The following is a 26916-nucleotide window of genomic DNA, read 5'->3' as shown; positions in this document are numbered from 1 at the left end:
TGCCCGAAACTTAATCATCATATAATTCTATATTAAGAATTATTAATTGGGCTCCTTGGTGAATACAATTATTTCATGTACAGGATTCATGAATGATTTGGCAATGACTGTTTTGAAGTATTTAAGTGCTTAAACGACTGTAGTTCCTCCCCAAACCCCCAGCAACATTGACTCAAATGATTAAGAACGCTGGGCATGGTTAAGATGTTAGCGTGCTCAGTAAATATTTATATTTCTGTGAAAATATCAAACTTCCTTCCCAGATAGCTCAATTTCCTCTACGGTGCAGAATCTGTTGTCTTCAGCTTAACTGTCCTCGTCTTTACAGCCTGGCAATATCCCACAGTAGTCCGAGTCCAAGTTGTCTTCCTTAAGATGAGCTGTACTTGTTACTGGAGCGGAAATGGTCATATCCGTGGTCATTTGCTCTGAACTTTAAGCAGGACTGTTTCTCCTCCAGGGATAGCATGTCTTTGGAATGACACCAGCAACAAAGGCACGACTGTAAAGCAAAAGGATTCTACATTAGAAAGGCTGTTTATATGTGCATCTGTCGTGGGTTCCAGCCGGTACGGCCCGGTACGGCCATGCCAGTAGTAGCCGGGAACAACTGACAGCATACCGGTACGGTGGCTCAGTTGGCCCACCCACCCACCCGCGTTCTATAACTGTTTTTAAAGCAACTGGCCAATTGCGCCTGTGTGAGCTTTGACGAGCAGCTGGGCGTTGCAGAGGCAGTGGAGTGCGCATGCGTGCGCAGCGTGCGTGCACGAACAAGACACGCAGCCCCGTGAGCAGCATGCCAGTAGCGACAGGGAGAGGAACCCACCACTGATGTGCATTTATATGTTTTCCCAGCTCTCTAAGACAGTGGCCCCCAACTTTTTGGGCCCCAGGGACAGGTTCCATGAAGAGAGGTTTTTCCGCGAACTGGAGGGGGTGTGGTTTCGCATGCTGCTTTCATCACACAGAAGGGACTTTGCTTGTTTGCACAGCCCGGTTGCTGGCATGCCATGAACCCGTGCCGGTCCACGGACCGGGGGGTTAAGGGACCCTTGCTCTAAAATACAGAACCATTATTGCCAGTTCTTTCACAGAAATCAGAACCTGAAAATTCCAAGGGAGTCAAGCAAGTAAGCAAGCAATACAAAAATATCCACCTGTCCAGCTACAAAAATCTTCATGACCATTTGATTATGAAAGAGCAGAGAGGATACATATGCTTTCCAGAATCTTTTTGCAGCTACGTTTAAACTTTAACTTTAAAGTTTAAACTTTGAACAGCAACAATCCTGACAGGCAAGAGGCATCTCTTCCTGAGCTCTCATGAGGGTTTTTCACTTTCTCCCCCCCTTTAACACAGATAGCCTGACCTACCGTATTTTTCAGAGTATAAGATGCACCAAGATTTTGAAGAGGCAAATTTTTTAAAAAGTCTTTGCACTCTGCAGACATCCCCAAAACGGCCTGTTTTTCGTGAAAACGGGCCCGTTTTTTGTCCAAAAAAGGGCATGCATAGCCTTTAGGAGGCTTATAGAGTGCTCCTGGGGGCAGGGGGGGGCAAAATTGAGCGAAAAATGGACAAACAAATTCTGTATTCAGTGTATAAGACGCACCCAGATTTCCAGCCTCTTTTTGGGGGGGGGGAGTGCATCTTATACTCTGAAAAATGCAGTAATTGTTCTAACTGTCAGGAAATTTCTCCTCAGTTCTAAGTTGCTTCTCTCCTTGATTAGTTTCCACCCATTGCTTCTTGTTCTACCCTCAGGTGCTTTGGAGAATAGTTTGACTCCCTTCTTTGTGGCAACCCCTGAGATATTGGAACACTGCTATCATGTCTCCCCTAGTCCTTCTTTCTATTAAACTAAACATACCCAGTTCCTGCAACCGCTCCTCATATGTTTTAGCCTCCAGTCCCCTAATCATCTTTGTTGCTCTTCTCTGCACTCTTTCTAGAGTCTCCACATCTTTTCTACATCGTGGCGACCAAAACTGAATGCAGCATTTCAAGTGTGGCCTTACCAAGGCATTATAAAGTGGTATTAACACTTCATGTGATCTTGATTATATCCTCTGTTTATCCAGCCTAGAATGATGTTGGCTTTTTTGGTATCGGCTGCACACTGCTGGCTTATATTTAAATGGTTGCCCACTAGGAGTTCACAGTTACTACTATTGAGCAATGTACCACATATACTGTATCTGTGCATTTTGTTTTTGTTTTTTTGCTTAAATGTAGTACCTTACTTTAAGTTTAATAACATTCATCAAAATAATAAAGTATTGCCCTGAAAAGAACAAAATCTTATAGTATATATTTATAGTGTATTGAGAAAAACTGTTTTCAGAGGTTTTGACTGCACCCTGTGTCTGCCCTTTTTATACAACACTTTTGTATTTTCCACACAAACTGACTCATCAAAAAGGTTTGCATTTAGACCTCTCCCTGCAATGACTGGATATGATCCAAAGCATTATTTCTACACAGAAAGGCATTATAAATTTGACTCTGAGCTTCTAAATGTTGATATTATTCAGTTAGGGAAAGACCAGAGAGCATCATTTTTTCATATTCAAGCCTGTAATAAAGTTCCAGATAAATAGCAACAACAAGGAAATTGTAGATTTCATAAATTCCTTTTGCTTTATTCTATTTTCCACTTGGGGTAATCCAACAGGAATGAGAGGAAATTATTCTTATTTATCTTTCATTCTTTTCCAGCTTCATTCAAAGAAACTCTGGATATTTTAGTTTTCTATTTACTGTAGATATAAATAAGTTCATTCTTAGCAATCTCTACCTCCTTTACAGAAAACTACTTCCTGAATTGAATACTTCAGTTTCCTTTGGCTTACCCATAGCCAACTCTTTGTGCCAAACTTTGTCCATTAGGCAAGGAAATCACAAAACTCAATTATCCCAGGTTCCAGTTAAAATAATAAAACTCATTATCAATCTATAGGACAAAACACTCTATCCATTTCATCCTTATTTCAATATTGTGGACAATGTCCTGTAAATCTAGGACTTTCCTTGGGCTATGAATGAACTTATAAGAGAATATAAAGTTTCAATGGGTATTGGAAACATTGGACATACATGTGAATTCTGCCACTCTAAGGAAGCTTCTCAATTATTATCTATGGAACAGCAACTTTTCCCTAAGCTGCCCTCTATGATTCACTGTTACACTCTGGTGAATGATTCACTTCTCTAGATTGCCCAATTGAAAAGAACATTTCTTTTCAAATAAAGTTTTTGCTTTTAGTTACTGTGATTACTTAGGACTGAAAAATGGGCATTTTTAAAAAAACAGAATTTCATTTCTTCAGCAAGGTGTTTCATCTGATGCCATTCAGCTTTCTTTGTAATACCAGGGGCTCTTGTTCTCTTTTGACCCCTGAAATAAGCGCTTGTCCTTATTTTCGGAGAGGTCTTATTATTTTTGAGGTGCAGGAGGCCCCTTAGCCTCAGCCCACAGATCAGCTGATCCAGAGAAGGCAGGAAGTTCTGTCTGTTTCTGGCACACTCTTGCCAGCCCTAGCGTCACTGGGCCTGCCATTTTTTTTGTGTGCCCACCACTAAGAAGGTAGCTAGGGTTTGCGGTAGAAAGCCAAATTGGGCGTATTATCGGGGGGTGTGTGTCTTATTTTCAGGGAAACAGGGTAAGATTTAATAAATAAATCTTACCTTAAAGCAGTTTTTGAATCTTTTGCTCACCAAATAGAGAGCAATTGGGTTGATGCAGGAATTCAAAGATGCCATATTGATTCCAATGTAGTTCAACACCAGCAGAAAACTGTACCAAAAATCAAAAGATTGAAGGTTATTATAATAAGGATTGCAAGATGACCACGGCAACATAATGTTGTCAGGCAGATATAATAGGGTATTGGGGGGGAACAACTCTGGAAACCCAAATACTCTCTTGATCACAAAACACAGCGAGCAAATTTGTTGTGAAAATAATAAGAAGTAGGGAAGGGTCAAAATTGGTAAGATAATGAGTGAAGTGTTGTGATCTTTTGCATGTGTAGGGAAAACTGAAGTTTTTGTTAGGAATAGCTTCTGTGGAAAGCAGCATCAGAAAAAGTAAATGTAAAGGGCTATCTTTTAAGCAATCATCTGATTGAACTCTTCCTGTTTGGAAGAAAACTGATTCCATTGCTAGTGAAAGTAAATGTATGGATGTAACCAGTTTATCAATAGAAAAGAAACACTTAGAGAAACTACCTTTCAGAAGATACTATCTTGAGGTCTCCAAGGTGCAGTCCTGCACTGAATAGAATAGAATAGAATAGAATAGAATAGAATAGAATAGAATAGAAAGAACAGAACAGAACAGAACAGAACAGAATTCTTTAATGGCCAAGCATGATTGGACACACAAGGGATTTGTCTTTGGTGCATATACTCTTAGTATACATAAAGAAAAATAAAATCGAATGCATTCATCAAGAATCATAAAATACAACAATTAGTGATAGTGATAGGTTACCAATAAGCAATCAAATACTATACTAGGAAACAAATAAAACAATATAAAATTTAAATATACATGGCAACATGGTTATAGTCATAAGTGGAAAGAGATAGGTACTAGGAAACAGATAGGTACTAGGAAGGAAGAGAAGAATAGTAATGCAGTCTTTGTAGGTAATTTGACTGTGTTGTCAAATTAAGGGGATTCATAATTCCTAAATGTTCTTAGAGCATTCAATGGTCTTTAAGGAAACCCAGGGAAGATACGTTTTTTCCAATCTTTTATACAAAAGCACATCGTGTCCCTACACACTGTCTCAACTTTATTTAAAAAGTTATTTGCTTGTGATTATTATTCAGGAATCTTCCAGGAATCAATTGCATCTGTGTATATCTTCCAGACTGTTCTTTATAGCATTGGCAAGATCTGATCACTAATACCAGAATGAAACACGAACAAGTATATATGATGTCCCAGATTGAGTAGTAGGCAATAGTAGTTTATTGGAAGCATGTATCATGTCCTCTTTAGGAGAACTGGTGGGAATTTAAGACCAGCTGGAGCCATAAAGATGCATCTCCTACAGGAAATGCAAGGATTGTACATGGAACTATTGACGTTCAATATGACGTTACCGTGATATTTTTTCTACTGAATTTTAAAGGAATTTCCTTGGATTGAAGAGAAAATAATTTTTCTGAAGTCAGATTTTAACACAGAATTAATTTAACTTATTTTTGAGAGAACTTCAGTCCCGTTGGGAATCCTGCATGCTTTTGCAGGGATTGCATATGGATCATAGAGCACAGAATCTGTCTCTGCCTCGTGATTCCAAGCTGTAACAGTCTTACCTGAAAAGATCACACCTGTTTGGACTCTGGGGATCATAGAGAGCAAACTTCAATATGCTACTGAGATAAAGAGGCAGCCAGCACAGGGCGAAAACAATCACTAAGCAGAACACGGTTTTGGCTACTTCACGTCTCTGAAAGCAAAGAAACACACAATTGGGAATAAAGGTAAATAAGTAATTGGCTATATTAATGGCTACTAATGGTTTCTGGTTTGTTACAAAGACAGGCAGTCCTCAACTTACAACAGTTCATTTAGTGACTATTCAAAGTTACAGTGGCACCGATAAAAGGTACCGTATTTTTCGGAGTATAAGACGCACCAAGATTTTGAAGAGGCACATTTAAAAAAAAAAGTTTTTGCACTCTGTAGACCTCCCAAAAACGGCCCGTTTTTCATGAAAAGGCGCCCGTTTTTTGTCAAAAAAAGGACATGCATAGCCTTTAGGAGGCTTATAGAGTCTCCTGAAGGTTGGGGGGGGGGGCAAAAACAAACAAAAAACATTTTCCGCTCATTTTTGCCATCCCCAACCCCCAGGAGCACTCTGGAAGCCTCCTAAAGGCTATGCACGGCCATTTTTGCACACTTATGACTAGTGCAGCATTCCCAGGGTCATGTGATTCATTCAGACCCTTGGCAAGTGATTCATATTAATGACAATTGCAGTGTCCCAAGCTCATGTTTTGCAACCTTCTGACAAGCAGTCAATGGGGAAACCAGATTCACTTAACAACGGTGTTACTAATTGAACAACTGAAGTGATTCATTTATCAACTGTGGAAAGAAAGATCGTAAAATGGGGCAAAATTCACACAAGTGTCTCACTTAGCTACAGAAATTTTGGGCTCAGTTGTGGTCATAAGTCAAAGACTACCTGTATGCTTAAGGATGAATACTAAAATCACAACAAGGTTTGTTTCACCATTCTTATCTAACTCCTTGCAAGGTCCAGCCACATTTCAGTATGTAAAACAGGAGCCAACGTGCCTAGAACTTACGTCATTTCCGTGATTTAAACATGCCCATTCCAAATAACTAGGCTTTCACATAATTTACCCTGGTCAATTTCTCTGCTCCACGTACATCAGCATCCTGTCTATCAAATGCTACTTCCAAATTCATGGCAGGAAAAGCTACTAGAAAGTATATACAAAGGAACTGTGATAGTGAAAAGTGGGAAACAAACAGTTTTCCACTTCTTCCCCAACTCAGTACAAAAATTATATTTGTGTAATAAGTTTTTTTTTAACTTACTTAAAGCAATTTTAACTGAATCAGCAAAGAAGAATGAATTGTAACCGCTACCCACTGGGTAGACTTTCTGCAATGTGTGTAGGTTCCTTTCAACTTTGAGAAGGCATGCTACACTTGCACTAAGATGTGTTGCAGATGTCTTATTCAAGTAGCCGAGGTGTCGCAGTGGTTAGAGCAGGGACGTGCGGTCATTGGAGGCTGGGGAGGCAGAGCCTCACCTCTCATCATGAAATAATAATATATAATAATAATATCCACAAGGGAGTTTCATATATATAAGAGGAAGAGGAGGGAGGAGGAGGAGCGCGCGCGGGGCGGTGCCAGCTGGGCAACCGGCGGAGGCAGGAGGGTTCTCGGAAGCACCAATAACCTTCCTGCCTCCGCTGTACTTTGCGCGCTCCTCGCGACTGCAATAGGCATCCAGAAGTGGCAGGGGCTTGATGACGTCGCCGCAGCTGCCATGCGCGGACGTACGGAGGTAGGGAGAGTGGCGCCGAGGCAGTCCGGCAGACGAGCGACCAAGGATCAGGCTGCCTGATCCTCCATCGCTCGCTCACTCGCTCTTTCGTCCGCCCGGACCCCTTGGCGCCACTCTGGTTACCTCCGGCCGGCCGCGCCCAGCAGCGACGTCAGCGACGTCATCAAGACGAAGTGGCTTGGAGGCGAAGTGCTTTTCAGTGCTTTTCTGTGCGTCTGGCGTTTAGGTAGATAGCCGGATGTCCTAAACGCCAGACGCACAGAAAAGCAGCTGCTGTTGGGGATCGCGGAACGCGGGCCGACGAAGCACGCTCAGGAAGGCGGGGAATGGGATCATGTGTGCTTGAGGCTGAGGCAGCCTCAGGCTCCAGCACACGTGGTCCCATTCCCCGCCTTCCTGATGACGTCACCAGCCTCACCAGCCTTAAACCTCACCGCACGTCACTGGGTTAGAGTGCAGTACTGCAGGCTACTTCAGCTGATTGCTAGCTGCAGTTCGGCAGTTCAAATATCACCGGCTCAAGGTTGACTCAACCTTCCATCCTTCCGAGGTGTATAAAATGAGGACCCAGATTGTTGGGGGCAATATGTTGACTCTGTAAACTGCTTAGAGAGGGCTATAAAAGTACTATGAAGCAGTATATAAGTCTTATTGTTATTGCTATTGCTATTTTGTACTTTGTGTAGCCCCAGAACACAAATAATGCCATAAGTAAATGAGCAATTGTCACCTACTGACAGGTTTTCTGTCGTTTGTAGGTTGGAATACACATCTCATCTCTCCCAGATTTCCGAAGAGTGATCTTACCTGTGATCATTCCAGAGCTACAACTTTTTCTATCTTACATCTTGCATTCTAAAGGCAAGATAGTTGCCATAGACAATAAAAGTGCATTCCATCTAGCAAAGCAAAAACTGTGATGCCACTAAATTCTCCATTCTAAGCTGTCTGTCAACTTTTTTTTCACTATCTTCTTTGTCTACCCTTGTCATATTTCATTTTACTTTTCATACCTTACCTCTGTAAATCAAGCTGTTCATTTTGTATCGTTATAGGAAATGGCAATGGTTCTATAGGAAATTTGGGAAGGAAACTTTATTTAAAATGTATTTTGTTTAAAGTTTTAACTTTAATTTTGCTTAAAACTGTACCCACGATAGCAGTATTATACACCTTTCAAACAAGACAGAGGTTTCATTTCTGCTTTTACCTGTTTCAGGTGGTCATTTAATGCTATCTGCATCCCACTCTTCTTTCTTAACATCTCACAGGTCATCATAGTATAGAAAAGAGCAGTGATTAACAGTGGCAAACAGAAATAAAAGCTAAAAATCCACCAGTCTTTATATTCCTGGTAAAACTGAGAGAAGGGAGAGGGAGGGATGAGAAGAAAATAAACAGAAGGGTTAAGACGTTGTTTTGTAATTGGCGGTAAAGAATATATGCAAATTAGCAGTTGACAAAATACTGAATGCCAAGGGATAAGTGGTAAGAAAAAAAATAGATCTATCAATAAAATGTAGCTCCATGAACTTATTGGAAACTCAAAGCAACAATGGGGTTCAGTCATCCTGGACCCTGAAATACCAGTAAACCCTTCTCATTGCTGCAATCATATTTTATTAGAATTTTGACAGCTGCTTTCTACTAGTCTATCCATGTCTTGATCCAGGTCAAGTCAGAATAACAGAATAATAGTTGGAAAGGACCTTAGAAGTCTTCTAGTCCAACCCCCTTCTAAAGCAGGCTTCTGCCTTAGTCTATTCTTGAGTTTAAAGTGTAGGTGTATATTGTGTTTGTTGAAAATCCTCCTGAGCTTTTCAGATATCCCTGCCACATATGGAATGACAACATTGCTACATTTGTTGTTCTCTTCTTTGTCTGTCATGGAGGCGATCTTGATGGGTCTTTTTTGGGGGGGATTTGATAAAGGCCCAGTTAGGATAATCACAAGTTCTGGGGAATTTCTTTAACCCTTCTTTAAATCCAAAAATATTGAGGGGACAGGAATGTTAATAATTTTAAATGGAAAGAATTGGGCTATTTTAAACAAAGTGAACAAATGGGATTTTATATTTTTAAGATGAAATTTTAAGATTTAAAAAAATGGTTATGCTTAAAAATTTGAAAAACCACAATTTCTTTTATTTACTCGTGTACATGGAATTGATGTATTATTACATGTCTAATGTCTCTGAATCCCTTAAAAATTTTTTCTTATTTGAACGGAAGAATGTTAAAATTTTAAATAAACAAATTCAGTTCAGGCAATGGGGACTACATGTTTTCGACTTGATTCCAAAAAGGTGACTTAAAGCACATGGAAGTCCAAATGTCGCATATGCCACCTCCTATTTAAAACAGTCATGTCTTCTCCCAGGACTAATCAAAATACTTATTTACAACTAAATCCTAAACATTACACAGCACTAATATTTAATCGCGGAAATAGATGATCGCATGTTACCTTCATAAAAGATGATTCTTGTTTGGGATTAAGTAAACAAGTAGACAACGTCTCCCCTTTGTATGATATAGTAATAACATCAAAGCCTATAGCTTCAGGAATAGCTAAAACAAAGGACACAACCCAGATCAAAAGGATTTCAATTGCTGTCCATTTTGGTACGCCAATTCCTTTGATACGGCTCCATGATGCAACAGCTCGATACCTGAATATATATATAAAAAAAAGAAATCCTGGTAAGTTTAGGCAGAGAACCTTTCTTAATGTAGTGAATATTTTGCACCAGAAATGCTATAGTTCTGGGCCATTGATTAAACTACATGTGGCAGATAAACAACAAACCAGATAATTTGGGAAGAACCATTAGTTAGAAGATGTCTCTCTTCAGATGTTGATGAATTCCCATTCTATGAATTCTAGTCAGCACGGACAATAGTGAAAGGTGACAGCAGATGCAATTCAGAAATATCTGTGGGATGGCATATTGCCCATATATACTCATGCTGGTATATGCTATACCGTGTTTCCCCTATAATAAGACAGGGTCTTATTTTCTTTTGACCCCCGAAATAAGTGCTTGGCCTTTTTTTGGGGGGGGTGTCTTGTTATTTTTGAGGTGCAGGAGGCGGCGAGCATGGTCACCTCATGGGTGCTGCTGTGTCGCAATATTTTCGGGGAGGGCTTATTTTCGGGGAAACAGGGTAGTATATTGGGGTAACATTTTGTTCTTTTTGACTGATGTGAGGGACCCTCAATGTTTGGTTCTTCCTTTTTTAAAATCTAAGTTTAGTTCAACTTTACCATGTCACAATGCAAGCCACATCAAACCCTTGGGATGTGGGTTTCCACCCCTATGCCAAGGTTGTGCTCAGCTACGGGAAGAGGTAATACTAAACAGGAAAGAACTGTACTTTATTCTCCATTCATGGAATGTTGAACTTCTACTACTACTGAAGTAGCAGAAGAATATCCTATTACTGCAGCAGGGGCTGAAGAAGGCACAGAGCTTTGAGAGAGACATGAAAGTAATTTTGCTAATCCAGGCTGTCCATTGTTAAATCCTAGCAGGCTCTGAGCAATTCCTTTATCTATCCTGATGCTCCCCTTTATCTTCAACTCTATAACTGGGGTGATCAGAGAGTTCAGGCACGATTGTGAGGGCCATAAAACCTGGGAAATATATACTGATAGCTTGGAAGGACAATTAAGGGACCAGGAAAGGCGTTAGAAAGAGAATCAAACTGGCTCTGGAATATGGAATACTAAGATCAGGATATATTTCATGCCCAACATAAAATGTACCATAAAAATACCATCTTAATGGTGGTATTCAATTTTTTTTTACTACCGGTTCTGTGGACATGGCTTTGTGGGCGTGGCATGGCTTTGTGGGTGTGGCTTTGTGGGCATGGCAGGGGAAGGATACTACAAAATCCCCATTCCCTCCCCATTCCTGGGGGAAGGTAACTGCAAAATTCACATTCCCTCCCCACCCCACTAACCTGCTTTCCAGCTCTGTTCTCCTGTGCAGGGCAACAAAAGAAGATCAGCTGGGAGACTGGGAGGCAGTGGGGGCATGGCCAGGCTATATGCCGGTTCTCCGAACTACTCAAAATTTCCATTACCGGTTCTCCAGAACCTGTCAGAACTGGCTGAATGCCATCTCTGTACCATCTCTGTGATTACTTGTTTATTGTATGTCTTTATCACATGGATTGTTTTCAATAGACTGAGATGAGCAAGGCCCCGTCTGCCATGCTCCCTACTATTTGGGGTGGGGTATGACAACTTCCAGTTCGTCAGAGGTGCTCCAATTAGCAAAAGCTTTTCAAATCTCATCAGAGGCCAAACAAGTCTTTCCTTGGAAGCAGTTCTACATTTGTCAAAAAATACTTTTATTTTAAAAAATGATTGGGATTACTTAAATAGATAACAGCATTAATCCCCAAGTCCAATGGACAAAGTTACAAATATTTAGTGAAATAAATGGAAGGGAAGAATGCATTACCAACGCTTTCCATAATGCTCTTATTTATGTTTTATTAGCAGTTTTAATCTTCTATTTACTTTTGGGATCTTTATTTTTGTGTGAATTCTATTTAAATAATTTCTCAAAGCTTATTTTTCCAAACAAACAGCATTTGTAGAAAGGTATTGAATCTCCTGGGAGAAAATGGGAAGTTAGGAAGGTTATAAATATTCCATTCTCATGTTTGTTATTTCTTCTACTTAATACAGAGGAGTATCTCTTCCTTTTTTAATTCCACAAGCCCATTTATTTCTTAAGGTCCCTTTTTAGGTGTGCATCTACATATTCTGTGTCTATAATTTCACTTACAATAGTCCTATTGTTTAAAAAATACAAAAAGAACTGTTTTCTCACCTATCAATACTGAGAGCACATAAACTTAACACTATGATGCCGACAGACGTCTTTTGAAAGAAGGGGAATAATTTACACAACTCAGCTCCAAATGGCCATTTTCCTGCGTGAAGCTGTGGAGAGAAAAAGATGCGCTAAGCATTTCAAACTTTAGAATACAAAGACAACACATGCTAAACTAATCTTATGCTAAACATTACCAATTCTTGGAAGCTTAACCTTGGCATCTGAAAACAAGGACTTCATTTTTGAAGTCTAGAAGATACTATTTTTTTTCTTAAAACAGCACCAGCTGTTTAGAATTATTCTATTGCAGTGCAAAATATCATGCATGTATTAGGCTTCATCTGGAAAGATATATTCATACAACCGTCACTGGGATTTACATTAATCTTAATATCTCTAGCACAAATTTGGATGGTGGGGAAAAAATTCATAATGTTTTGGAAGAAGTCTGCATCCACCAATCTGAGGTCATCCGTTGCTATGGGAGGAATGTGACTGGCCCAGTGTACTTAACTTCCTCCTTTGGCTTTTGAAAAACAATGTATTGGCATTCTCAGATGGCTCTTCACTAAGAAAGAGGAAGACAGAGGTAGGACTGATCCTGGAAAGCTAATCCTAAATTCTGAGTTTTGGCAGAACCAAACACTATAGCTTTTCATTCTCCATCCATGGATTCTTTTTCTGCTGATACAAATATCTGGCTCCTCAGCACCAGCAAAACTTCATAAAGATTCCAAGAGCAGAGGGATGGAGTAGTAGTAAGGTAAAGGTTCCTCTCATACATATGTGCTAGTTGTTCCCGACTCTAGGGGGTGGTGCTCATCTCCGTTTCAAAGCCAAAGAGCCAGCGCTGTCTGAAGATGTCTCCGTAGTTATGTGGCCAGCATGACTAAACATTGAAGGCGCACAGAACGCTGTTACTTCCCACCAAAGATGGTTCCTATTTTTCTACTTGCATTTTTGCCTACTTTCGAACTGCTAGGTTGGCAGAAGCTGGGACAAGTAATGGGAGCTCACTCCATTATGCAGTGCTAGGGATTCAAACCGCTGAACTGCCAACCTTTCTGATTGACAAGCTCAACGTCTTAGCCATTGTCCCTCTGGAGGAATACTAGATGGCTTAAAAATCAAGCTGGGAATAATGGCCAACCCCATTTATTGTTCCTGAATACTGCAATATTCAGCAACCAGCCATGAGTAGCGCTAACTCAGGCCAGAATGGAAGAACTTACCACAGCCAATTCGCCACGGCCAACTCGCTACAGTCAACTTGCCATAACCAATTCTCCATAGCCAACTCACCGTGATAGAACTTGCCATGGCCAACTCACCACAGGGCTACCGCTGCAGGACAGTTCAATTTAATTATATAAAATAACAAAAATAATTAAAAATTAAAAATTTAAATATTTTAAATTTTGTCATTCATGTTTCATTTTTCCCCTCCTTTGGCTTCCCCTTCTTTAATGATTCTATCCCACTATTTTTTCGATATTAGTGTAACTCTTGTCCTGCGATGAGTTGACTGTGGTGAGTCGTCTTAGACCCAACTCAGGCTATGTAGTGAAGGGCTTTGGGTCTGAAAGGAAAGACTGATAGGGAGCATGCAAGGACAGCCATGGAATATTTGGCAGCAACTTCTTTAATTAAACATTGCCTAGGAATATATTGCAGCATGCGATATGGTTCCATTACTCCCACTTACAACTGCTTTATAGACTTGCCAGCAGATGCAACATGGGTGTTTCATGTTGCATCCAAATATTTTTACCCCTTCATATCTGAAATATTTGCATAGTACCTAATACTAACTATACTTGCAGATGGGTTGAGATCTTTAATGTTTTAGATTATGCAAGAGAACAATTGCAACTGAAATATATTCCAGTCCAGAGGTTGGCAAACTTAAACACTCAAAAGAGCCATTTAGACCCGTTTCCCACAGAAAAGAAAACACCGGGAGCCATAAAAGTCCTAACCAGAAGCCCCTGTTCAATTCTGGAGCTGACCGGAAGTTCAATTCCCCCACTATAGAGTCTCCTCCTAGCGCGGCGTACTTTTTCTTCTACCTGTCATAACCGAAAGCCCTATCAATTGTGGAGATAACTGGAAAACCCTCCCTTTGCTATAGAGTCTTCTCCTGGCGCACTGTGCTTCTCTCTTCCCCCCCCAGAAGCTCCTCTCAAAATTGTGGCACCGGCCGGTGACGGAGCCGCAGCAGAGAGAGGAAAGAGCCACATGCGGCTCCAGAGCCGCAGTTTGCTGACCCCTGTTCTAGGGTAACTTGTTCTAATACAGCACTACCTACATTTTACTTTGAAGACTTGCCTGACTATCTAAATTGTCCTTTTTGCCTGGATCTGATGACAGATTATTGGTCTAGTAAAGTTTGTATGTTAAATCTTTGATTGGACTGTAATAATTATCCAGTGTGGACAAATTCACAGCAGCATGCGACAACTTCGGCCTCCTTATCAACATAAAAAAGACTGAAGTGATGCATCAGCCAGCTCCAAAAGCCCAACACCAAGAACCCACCATCACAGTGAAGGGACAAAAGCTGCAAGCAGTGGACCAATTTACATACTTTGGTAGCACCCTCTCCTGTGCAGTGACAATTGACTGCAGAATTGCCAAGGCAAGCTGTGCATTTGGCAGACTACTGACCAAAGTGTGGGGCCACCATGGAATAAGCCTTGCTACAAAGCTTAAAGTCTACTGAGCAGTAGCACTAACTACCCTGATGTATGCCAGTGCGACTTGGACCGTATACAGGAGGCATGCTGGGCAATTGAATCACTTCCACATGACCTGCCTTCATAGAATTCTGAGGATCCGGTGGCAGGACAAGGTGCCAGACACACAAGTCCTCTCCAGAGCAGGCCTGCCATCAGTTCACCTCCTGCTGATGAAAGCCAAAACACGCTGGGCAAGCCATGTTGCAAGCATGCCAAACCATCGCATCCCCAAACAGCTGCTCTATGGTGAGCTGTCTCAAGGAAAGCAATCACACAGGGGACAGAGGAAGCGATGCAAAGATACATTGAAAGCCTCCTTCAAGTCCATGGAAAATGATACCACCTCCTGAGAAACCCTGGCACAAGAGCGATCAACACAGGCGCACACTGATCCACCAAGGCTACCATGCATCTGAGGACAGAAGAACAACTATAGCACAAAAGAAGCGAGAACTCCGCAAAGCCAGAGCTGCAAATGCTGCAACAATGGTGCCCACACATGTCTGCCCGAGATGTGGCAGAACATTTCATGCCCGTATAGGGCTTACCAGCCACCTGCGGACACATCATGGACAGCCCACAACCTGTTAGAAGCCAAGGTCCTCTTCAAACACAATGGATGAACATCATCACCTACATTGTACTTTCAAGATTTGCCTTTTTGTCCTCTTTGACTGGATGTGATGACAGATTATTGGTCCAGTAAAGTCCATATGTTAAATCTTTGATTGGACTATAATAATTATTCCATTTGTAAGAGCGTCAGCTTCATACTGTAATGTCAGTCCTGAATCATTGTAATAGTTCAACTGTACTATCATCAAATTTGTAATAACAGTCTTGGAAATAAATAAGTTGGGACATATCTTGGAAGATCGATGTGACTTGGACACATGTGTCTGGCTTTGAGTACTGTGTACAGCTGTGCATATCTGAAGGACTATTGGGAAGATTTGTTTTGGATCTCGCACAAATATTAAAGCTGATATAAATCTTAAAGTGGTGACATCCTTCCCGACCCCCGACCCCCAGAATGCTGAAAGGGCTGCTTTGATGAACGGTAGAGTATTTGTCAGATTTCCGAAAGATGCCCTAATTAATTCATGAGCCTCAAGCCAGATTTCAAAGAAAACCAGTCATTTATTAGGAACATCATTGTGGATATTGTAGATTCAAATAACTTCTCAATAATTTTTGAGGGATAGTCTTCAATTATGCTCTACGTGTGAAGCGGCCTCTTATTTACCTCAATATCAATATAACTACAATTAATTTTAATTATGATTACAACTGTTGCTATGATGTATATGCCCGCCGAAAACAAAGCCATTTCAAAGAAGACTTGATGACCAAGTGAATGATATAAATATTAGCAATTATTAATTAGCAATCCAGTTTGGTATTGTGGTTAAAATGCTGGCCATGAAATCAGGAGAAATCCCTCCTCACGCATGAAAGGTTGGTGGATGACCTTGGGCCAGGCACTCTTCCTCAACTCAATCCATGTCGCAGGGTTGTTATTGTGGGGAAACTAGGCGGAGCATTAGGTATCCATGCTACCTTGAGTTATTTATTAAAAAAGAAATAATAAAAGTGAGATATAAATTAATTCCAATTCGTGAAAGTTCTCCTAAAACAGCATTTTTTCCCCAAACCAGCATCTTTCAGTTGTTTGGTACTGCAAATCCACATCTCTCCTCTCCTATGCCAGTGTTGGCGAAACGTTTCATCACCGAGTGCCGAAACGGGAGTGCACACATGCCAGAAATAATAATAATAAGTTTGAATTTATTAGCCGCTCCCTTTCCAAGTAGGACTCGGGGCGGCGTACAATGGGGCATATAAAACACAGAAAATATATAAAACACATAGACGTACATACAGAACATACATACAGATACACAAACACGGACTCGGAGGAGGTAAACAATTTACATCATATAGACAGTTAAAAGACCCGCATTAAAATACCCCAATTGTAAAAACCCGATATAAAATTAAGATTTAACGTTTAAAATACAATTTAAAAACAGTTAGGAGGAATAAGAATAATTACGATTGAGCCAGGCCAGATAATTGAAAGAGGTGGGTCTTCAGCTGTACACGGAAGGAGCGGAGATCGGAAGTAATCCTGATGTCACGGGGGAGGTCATTCCACAGGGCTGGGCCCACCACAGAGAAGGCTCTGCTCCTGGGTGTCGCCCCCCGGCACTGTTTGGCGGACGGCACCCGGAGAAGTCCCTCTCTGTGTGAGCGAATTGGTCGTAGGGATGTGTGGGGCAGGATGCGATCCTGCATATAACTAGGCCCTGTGCCATGAAGCGCTTTAAAGATCATAATCAAAACCTTGAAACGCACTCGGTAGACCACAGGAAGCCAGTGCAGCTCGCGCAGGAGAGGTGTTACAGGGGAGTACCTAGTCCTCCCCATAATCACCCGCGCGGCCGCGTTCTGGACCAACTGTAGTCTCCGAGTGCATCTCAAGGGAAGCCCCATGTAGAGAGCATTGCAGTAATCCAGGCGAGACGTCACTAGCGCATGGGTGACTGTGCGTAGGGCATCCCGGTCCAATAAGGGGCGCAATTGGCGCATCAGGCGAACCTGATGGAACGCCCCCCTTGCCACGGCTGTTACATGGTTATCCATGGACAGCCGGGCATCCAGGAGGACGCCCAAATTGCGCACCTGTTCCATGGGGGCTAGTTGGACGCCCCCGATGGCCAGAGATGGAAACACCTGGTTGAACCGGGAGGCCGGAAGCCACAGCCACTCCGTCTTGGAAGGGTTGAGTTTTAGTCGGTTGCCATCCATCCAGACCCGTACGGCCTCCAGACACCGGGACATCATTTCGACGGCCTCATTGGGGTGGTTCGGGGTGGAAATGTATAGCTGAGTATCATCAGCATACAGATGATATCCCACCCCAAAACCACGGATGATCTCGCCCAGCGGTTTCATATATGTGTTGAACAGGAGAGGCGAGAGTACCGATCCCTGTGGCACTCCACATGTGAGTGGCCTCCGGGTCGAACTCTGCTCCCCTGTCAACACACGTTGCGTCCGATCAGAGAGGTAGGAGCCAAACCACCGTAAGACGGTGCCCCTGACTCCCAGCCCCTCTAGCCGGTGCAACAGGATACCATGGTCGATGGTATCGAACGCCGCCGAGAGATCTAATAGGACCAGGATAGAGGAACAACCCCTATCTCTGGCCCTCCAGAGATCATCAACCAATGCGACCAAGGCCGTCTCTGTGCTGTGCCCGGGTCGGAAGCCGGACTGGCGCGGGTCTAGATAATCATTTTCCTCCAGGTGACGTGGGAACTGCTGTGCTACCACACTCTCTACAACCTTCGCTAAAAAAGGAAGGTTGGAGACTGGACGATAATTGACTAGGTCCGTTGGGTCCAGGGAAGGCTTCTTGAGCAGGGGCCTCACCACCGCCTCTTTCAAGGCGGCCGGTAGAGAACCCTCAGCCAGCGAGGCGTTCACCAGGCCCAGGAGCCAGTCGCGCGTAACCTCCCAGGATGCCAGTACAAGCCAGGAGGGACACGGGTCCAATAAACATGTGGTAGGTCGCAGACGTCCACGCAACCTGTCCAAATCCTCGATGGCAACCGAGTCGAACTCCTCCCAAAGCGGTCCCTCAAGACTCGCAACGGGCGTCTCTACTGAATCACTGAAAGGGGTCCATCCTATCCGGCTTTGAGCGACTTTATCCTGTAGATAATTCCCAAACTCCTCTGCTCTGCCCTGTAATGGGGCTTCCCGTGGTCTCTCAAACAAGAGGGAACGGGTCACCCGAAACAGGGCAGCAGGGCGGTTATCTGCAGACGCAATAAGAGCGGCACAATGTTGACGTTTGGCCGCTCTTAATGCCACAAGGTACGTCTTCAAATATGCTCGTACCTGTGCTCGGTCAAATTCGGAACGGGAGGATCTCCAACGACTCTCTAGGCGTCTCTTGTGGCGTTTCATCACCCTTAGCTCCTCGGTAAACCAAGGTGCCAGGGTGGTTCGTCGCCGCAAGAGAGGCCGCAAAGGCGCCACCCGGTCTAGGGCCCCGGTAGTCGCACTATTCCATGCGTCTACCAGGTCCTCCACTCGGGGGCGGGTCAGGTCCACAGTAGGTGGCCCAAGTTCCGTCTGGAACCTATCCGGTTCCATCAGGCGCTTGGGGCGGAACCATCTAATACCTTCCAGTTCCGCCTCCTCGCGGCGGGGGGTGGCACCAGGGAAGTCCAGCCGGAGAAGTGAGTGATCCGACCATGACAGGGGAATAGTGTCTAGATCCCCTATTCCCAGATCACTCGTCCACTGGCCAGAGACAAAAACAAGGTCCAGGGTGTGGCCTCCCTCGTGAGTAGGGCCCTGAATTAACTGGGTCAGGTCCATGGCTGTCATGGAAGCCATGAACTCCCGAACCCCCTCAGACGCTTCTCCCATCGACGGCAGATTAAAATCCCCCATCACTAAAAGTTTGGGGGTCTCAACCGCCACCGATGAGATCAGCTCAAGGAGTTCGGGCAGGGCCGCTGAAGTATAGCGAGGAGCCAGGTATACTATCAGCAGGCCCAACTGCCTCCCTGGGCCCCATCTCACGACGAGGGACTCACACCCGGATGTCTGCGGCACAGTGAACTCTCTCGGCTCTAAGTCTTCCCGGATAATCACTGCTACCCCACCGCCCCTTCCCTGGGCCCGAGGCTGGTGAAATGCTCGATAACCTGGAGGGCACATTTCCACAAGGGGTAGACCTCCCTCGTGGCCCAACCAGGTCTCGGTTATTCCGGCGAGGTCCGGGTCCCCCTCCAAAATTAGATCGTGGATGAGGGGGGCCTTATTGACAACGGACCTCGCATTGCATAACAGCAGTCTCAGGCCTTGGGTCTGTAGATCCTGACCACCTAGTATGCAGGGGTTGGTACAAACGACCGGGAATGACCAAAAACCCCGGTCTCCCAACCGACTACGTGCTCTTAAACTGTCCTCGCACCTGCCCCTCCCTACGACCGTTGGTATTAAAGTGCCCTGCACAGGAATGCTATCTTCCTTCTCCTCCCCCACTCCGCTCCCTCCTCCTTCGACCACACCTAGATGCCTGGCTCTACCATCCCTCCTAACCTGTTCCCCCCCCTCCTCCCACCCCCCAACCCCAGGATCCCTACAAATTCTTAAAAAATATTTTACTAAAAAACCCCTTAATTTGCGCTTCCAGAAGAGCAGATGCCTGGCACGCAGGCACACACCGAGATGACTGCTCTTCCGGTTTCTGGCACCCACATGTACACTGGCCACCTTGTCTTCCGGTTTCTGGCACGCATGCGCGTACAAAGACTAGCTGGCCAGTGCACATGCGAGAAAGCAGAAGGGCTGCCACACAGTGTGTGTGTGTGTGTGCCAGCTGGTCTTGAAATGCAAATGTGCACCAGAAACTGGAAGGCCAGGTGGCCGGTGTGCATGCGCGCAGCAGAAACCAGAAGAGCAGCTGCCTGCCATGTGCATGCATACTGGGCAGCTGCTCTTTCAGTTTCCGGTGCTCTCGTGTGCATGAAGACAAGCTGTCCGGAACCCGAAAGAGCAACAGGTGACAGCTTGCGTGCCCAGAGAGATGGCTCTGCATGCCACTTGCGGCACGCATGCCATAGGTACTCCATCACGGTCCTATGTTAACTGGAGATTATAGAAGCTGACATTGAATACCTTTCAAAAGCATCAAATCGGGGAAAACTCTTTTAAGACCTGAAGCCTCAATAAAAGGAGGATAAAAGGAGGTAAGCGTATCTTCCTGATCCAAGCATGAATTAGATTAAATGATCAAACAAGGTGAACCAAGATCAGGTAGAATTTAATGGCTTGAGAAAATACATTAATAGTCTTTTTCAGTCCCAACGTCCTTATCATCCTGATAGAATCAACAGAGAGAGGATATTTGCACATAGCAAACAGAGACGACAAATATCAAGCGTGTAGTCACGGTGATTCTGACATTGCTAAAACCTATTAGGATTGTGTGGTACTTCAAAGCCTAAAGGAATGTGAACAAACTTTTCTGCAACTTTTTAAAATCAACCGCTGCTTATCACAAACCATGCAGCTATCCTGACCAGCTTCTACTGTAAGTCATCCCAGAAAGTATCTACTTTAAAGGTTTGCAGACAAATATCAGGTTTGCCGTCCAGATGCTCTGAATTTTAAAAATTCAGTCTGATGTATTGTACAGCCCTAAAGGACCCAATAGTCACCTCATATTTTTGGCTTCTGGTAGATTGGCTTATGCCATACACAGTAGTATAGCCCACACCAGTTTCCCTTCAGTTGAGTTTCCAAAACTGCACAAAGTAATTAGGCTTATGACCACAATGAAGCCCAAAATTTATGTTGCTGAGCAAGGAAGTTGTTAAATGAGTTTTGCCCCATTGTATGATCTTTTTCCCACAATAGTTAAACGAATCACTGCAGTTGTAAAAGCAAATCACATAGTCATTAAAATGAATCCAGCTTCCACCACTGACTTCATTTGTTGGAAGTCAGCCCTGGGACAGTGGAACTATCATAAATATATTGTAACTTCGTTATTGTTAGTTATGTCCGACCCATCGCAACCCCATGGACAATGTTACTCCAGGCCTTCCTCTCCTCTACCATCCTCTGGAGTCCATTTAAGCTTCGGTGACTCCATTCAGCAAGCACCTCATTCTCTGTCGTCCCCTTCTTCTTTTGCCCTCAATCTTTCCCAGCATTAGGCTCTTCTCCAGTGAGTCTTTCTTTCTCATTAGGTGGCCAAAGTATTTGAGTCTCATCTTCAGCATCTGGCCTTCTAAAGAGCAGCGTTGATCTTCCCTAGGACTGACCAGTTTGATCACCTTGCAGTCCAAGGGAGTCTTCTCCAGCACCATAGTTGAAAGGCCTCAATTCTTTGGCACTCGGTCTCTCTTATGGTCCAACTTTCACAGCCGTACATTGCAATTGGGAAAACCATAGCCTTGACTATACACACTTTTGTTGACAGGGTGATGTCTCTGCTTTTTAGTATGCTGTAACTTTGAATGCTCCTTAAATGAATGGTTGTAAATCAAGGACCACTTGTACTGTATTCACGTCATAGGCCATATAAATATGTCATGAAGAGCAAACAAATAGTCATAAATTTTTATAAATGCTTGGAAGAGGTAGAAGAATAATTTGAAAAAATAGAGCTGTGACATTACTCTAAATATATGTAAAAGGTGCCATATACTTTTATAAATATCACCTGAATGCTAACCATCAGCAATTGATCTATACAGATGCGAGACAGCAGATGATGTAGGAACAATAAAGCAGGGAAATCTGAGCCTTTTAATAATGAGGACCCAGATCGGCAATATACCGATTCTGTAAATCACTTAGAGAGGGCTGTAAAGCACGGTGAAGTGGCATATAAGTCTAAGTGCTATTGCTATTATCAATCTATCGTTTTGTGAAGGCTTTAGCAAGAGTGTAACGTAAATACAAGATGCAAGCTAGCACTGCAAAATGTGGTATTTTGTAATTGCATGCCTTCTAATCCACAAGAAATAAACAACGACCAGTTTTTAAATTTTTCAGGAAGAGCAGTCAGTGGTCCATTTGGCCTAGAGCTGCCTCACCAATTGTTGCACTCTTAATTTGCAGTCGGTCAGCTATTTGCATAAAATATCTCCTTGCACCCTAGACTTAAATGCAAAGTAATCCAGAAATCAAAATCCAGTGATAGATAGACATGAAGGAAAATGGAAACGGACTAATAGGTATAGGATGGGGAATATTTGGCAGCAGCCACACAGAAAAAGAAACTGTTTAATTCAAGACAAACTTTGCTAAAGACGTGAATCTATTCTAGAAGACAGGGGAGGTCTTTGATAAATATTATAGATATGAGGCTGTTAAAGGCAAAATGCAGAAGTCACAGAGATAGAAGGAGATAGAAGGAACTGGTAGCAAATACACTTATCTAGAGGGGAGCAAGAGAAAATATAAGATTTAAGAGCTTTGAGACCCCCCCCCCTGAAGTCAACTAAGGCTTCAAACTGAATAGTAACAAATACCAGTTTCCTAGTGAATGTAGCTTAGTTTTAAATGACTATTAATTTGCATTTTTGAGAATACTGTAAGCTGTCCCACTCTTGTTTTAGGTGTAGAGGTACATGCCTTTCAGAATTAGAGTTTGGAATTGGGCTTTTTTGTGATTTTTGCTATGACAAAATAAAATAATCACAGCAGTTTGAAGGAAAGAAAAACTTAAAATCTTTCAAAACTAAACGAAGAGTACAAATAGTTCTACGAAAGACTGCAGTAAACAAGCAGTCTGAATCAGCCAAATGATGGACGGAGGGAGGGGAAATCTGTCTTAAAACTCTTTCAAGGTAAGTGATTAATAGATGTCTCAGTTGAAGCTCCCCTAGTATTCTCAGCCTGAGAGTTATCTATAAATGCCAGTGGAGAGAAAAAGGCAAACTCATAAAACTTGGAAGGCACCACATTAAAGGGAGGTTGTTTGGCATCGACTAGAAGAACTTGTGTGTCTCCAAATATGACTGAATCCTAATTCCTATAGCCTTAGCTAGTTTAACTAGCTGGTGAGAAAAGATGCTGGACATTGTGATTAAGCAACTTGTGAAAACCCAAACCCAAATAATATCCTGCATTCAGTACTTTCCAGTTATAAAGCCAAGGTATAAAACACATCCCATGACTTTTGTACCTTGGAAACGAATTCCCATAAGAGGGAAGATTTTTACTAGAGTAGTCTAGACTTGGCTATTTATGTGCAGTTCCCAAAGTTTATCTCATGGCATCTTTGTAGCATTTTAAGTAGCATTTTAAATGTGAGATAATATACACTGAAATTTCCCCGTTATAGAAAGAAAACTTTATATTATTGGTCCTTATTTCTTTAGACTTCCAAGGATTTCATATTGTTCTTCAATGCTCCATCTTTGAGGTAATAATAATAATAATAATAATAATAATAATAATAATAATAATAATAATAATAATAATAATAATAATAATAATAATAATAATAATTTGTGCAGCTTGGTCCTTGGTTTTCTCACTGGCATGTGCAAGTTGGGACTAATATTTCTAACACCGTGTTCTTTAGCACAGGTTCTCCTCCGGGCTGTGTCCTAAGTCCACTATTGTTCACCTTGCTGACCCATGACTGTTGTGCAAGGTTTACTACCAATCATATTGTAAAGCATGCAGATGATATAACAGTGGTGGGCCTTATTCAGGAAGATTTTTAGTGAAACAGGCACAGCAGTGCCTGTATTTTCTGCATTGTATGTGAAGAGCCCATCTTACAATATAATACAATACAATAGCAGAGTTGGAAGGGACCTTGGAGGTCTTCTAGTCCAACGCCCTGCCTAGGCAGGAAACCCTATACCGTTTCAGACAAATGGCTATCCAACATCTTCTTAAAGACTTCCAGTGTTGGGGCATTCACAACTTCTGGAGGCAACTTCTGTTCCAGTGATTCATTGTTCTAACTGTCAGGAAGTTTCTCCTCAATTCTAAGTTGCTTCTCTCCTTGATTAGTTTCCACCCATTGCTTCTTGTTCTACCCTCAGGTGCATTGTAGAATAGTTTCTCCCTCTTCTTTGTGTCAACCCCTGAGATATTGGAACACTGCTATCATCTTCCTTCCCTTATCCTTCCCACTTTCTATTGAAGGACGATTGAAAGCATCCTATCGTATTGTATTACTGTTTGGTTTGGGGGTATTACCTTTTCACACAGGAAGGCTATGGAGAGAGTGGTGAGGATGGAAGAAAAGATTATTGGAAGTTCACTTCCTTCTATCCAGGATATGGCATATAAAGGATGTTTGACCAAGGTCTGAAGTATAGACTGGGATGCTGCACATTCTTTCTATGACCAGTTTTCTTTGTTTATTTCTCTCTCTGTGTGTGTATACATACATACATACATACATACATACATACATACATACATACATACATACATATAATTTTTTGCTGATAAATAAATGAAGGGAGACTAATATAGATCTATTTCAAACTATTTAGCTCTCATCAGCTAGCCATACCCTTACTGGGATTTGAACTTGAGCTATTTTACATGTTAGGCAGTTATAATAACCTCTGAGCCACAAGCTCTCCTCCCTTATCAGCTGAGCCAGGGGAATGATTAGGTGTTTTGTCAAGGCACCTGGACTATATATATAGTCCTCGACTTACGACCACAATGGAGTCTAAAATTTCTGCTAAGTGAAACATTTGCCATAGTTTACCACTTTTCTTGCCACAGTTGTTAAGCGAATCGCCCCAGTTGATAAGTTAGTAGAACCTGGTGGTTATAAACGAATCTGGCCTCCCCATTGACTTTGCTTGTTAGAAGGTGGCGAAAGGAGATCACCTGGGACACAGCAATGGTCATAAATATGAACCAGTCGCCAAACATCTGAATTTTGATCACATGATGATCATGGGGGATGCTGCAAAAGGTCGTAACTATGAAAAATGGTATAAGTCACATTTTTTCAGTGCCACTGGTCACTAAATGAACTGTTGTAAGTTGAGGACTAACTGTAGAGTACATGTATGGATACGGGGATGGGGATGGATGGGTGGATGGGTGGATGGATGGATAGATAGATGATAGATAGATAGATAGATAGATGATAGATAGATAGATAGATAGATAGATAGATAGATAGATAGAGATAGGGAGATATAGATATAGATATAGATATATGCTGGAGAAGACTCCTGTGAGTCCCTTGGACTGCAAGGTGATCTAACCGGTCAGTCCTAGAGGAGATCAACCCTGACTGCTCTTTAGAAGGCCAGATTCTGAAGATGAAACTCAAATACTTTGGCCACCTAATGAGAAGGAAGGACTCACTGGAGAAGAACCTAATGCTGGGAAACATTGAGGGCAAAAGAAGAAGAATGGAACGACAGAGAACGAGGTGGCTGGATGGAGTCACCGAAGCAGTAGCCGTGAGCTTAAATGGACTCCAGAGGATGGTAGAGGACAGGAAGGCCTGGAGGAACATTGTCCATGGGGTTGCGATGGGTCGGACATAACTAACAATAACAAAGTTACAATATATTTATGATAGTTCCACTGTCCCAGGGCTGGCTTCCGACAAATGAAGTCAATGGTGGAACCTAGATTCATTTGAATGACTATGTGATTCGTTTAACTATTGTGGGAAAAAGATCATACAATGGGGCAAAACTCATTTAACAACTTCCTTGCTCAGCAACATAAATTTTGGGCTTGGAGGAACGTTGTCCAGGGGGTCACGATGGGTCGGACATGACTTCACAACTAACAACAGCAACAGAGAGAGGAGGGGGAGGGAAGGAGACAGATAGACAGACAGACAGACAGACATAGATATAGAAACAGATATAGATATAAATACAGTACATGCATACACTTTTGAGAGCTGGCATCAGAATTTCATTGTTTAACCTGTGCCAATGCGCTCACAGAAAAAAAAAAGTGACAACAAAGATTATCTTGCAAGCATTGCAATTTTTTAAAAAAAACCTCTTGGATCTGAGCTTGTCCTGGCCTTACCTTGTACAGGTTGATGGGAATGTCGATGAGGATGAGCAGCAGGTCCCCCAGAGCCAGGCTGGCGATGAGGATGTTGGGGCCGTTCCTCATGCATTTGTTCTTGTAGATGATTCGGAGCAAGGTGGAGTTGCCGATGATGCCCAGCACGAAGACCAGGCAACCGATCACCGTGTTAATGTATTTGAAAGTATTCTTGATCTCCGTCGGGCGGGTGCACGGCGGGTAAGCCGGGGAAAGCGCTCGGCCAGCCCCGCCTGGCGATCCCGGGCGAGAAGCGTTGGAACCCACGAAGCTTTCCTCCACCGCGGGAGCCGCGCTCGTCCAGGAGAAGGCAGCCAGGCTCTGCGCGGTGATCTCGGCCAGGCGCGGCGAAGAGTTGCCCAGCTCCAGCGCTCGGGTGCCGCCCGCGCAGTACACGAGAGTTGCCAGGATCCAGAAGCCCCAAAGGATGCGCCCAGCCATGGTCGCAGCAGGGCAGCTCCGACAGAAGAAAGCGCGGAAAGAAAAGCCGCCCGTAGGATAAGGCGCAGCTGCTAGGGAACCCCTCGCTTCGGCTGGCAGTGGGTTCCTCTGATAGCAGCCAGCCGGAGCACGTGCGCCCAGCCGGAGCCAGCGAGTCAAGCCGTCTGACCGAGCCCGGCTTAACGCGCTGTCGGGAAAAGGGAAAAAAA

The 26916-nt window shown here is 43.1% G+C and overlaps 1 protein-coding gene across 1 annotated transcript; it reads right to left on the bottom strand.

Annotated features, from left to right (window-relative positions):
• Positions 1 to 199: 199 nt before the first annotated feature.
• Positions 200 to 26916, bottom strand: EDNRB (endothelin receptor type B). The gene is made up of 7 exons (XM_081946762.1): positions 26246 to 26916; positions 11919 to 12031; positions 9536 to 9740; positions 8279 to 8428; positions 5336 to 5469; positions 3692 to 3800; positions 200 to 502 (listed from the first exon to the last, which is right to left on the bottom strand). The coding sequence occupies exons 1-7, from the start codon at positions 26705 to 26707 to the stop codon at positions 371 to 373; spliced, it is 1305 nt and encodes a 434-aa protein (XP_081802888.1). The 5' UTR covers positions 26708 to 26916; the 3' UTR covers positions 200 to 370.

The sequence above is a fragment of the Natrix helvetica genome, assembly GCF_964273705.1.
Source record: "Natrix helvetica genome assembly, chromosome: 3".
Classification (NCBI taxonomy): Eukaryota; Metazoa; Chordata; class Lepidosauria; order Squamata; family Natricidae; genus Natrix; species Natrix helvetica.
The sequence above is the reverse complement of the archived record's forward strand: the minus strand, read 5'-3'. Positions and strand labels throughout refer to the sequence as shown.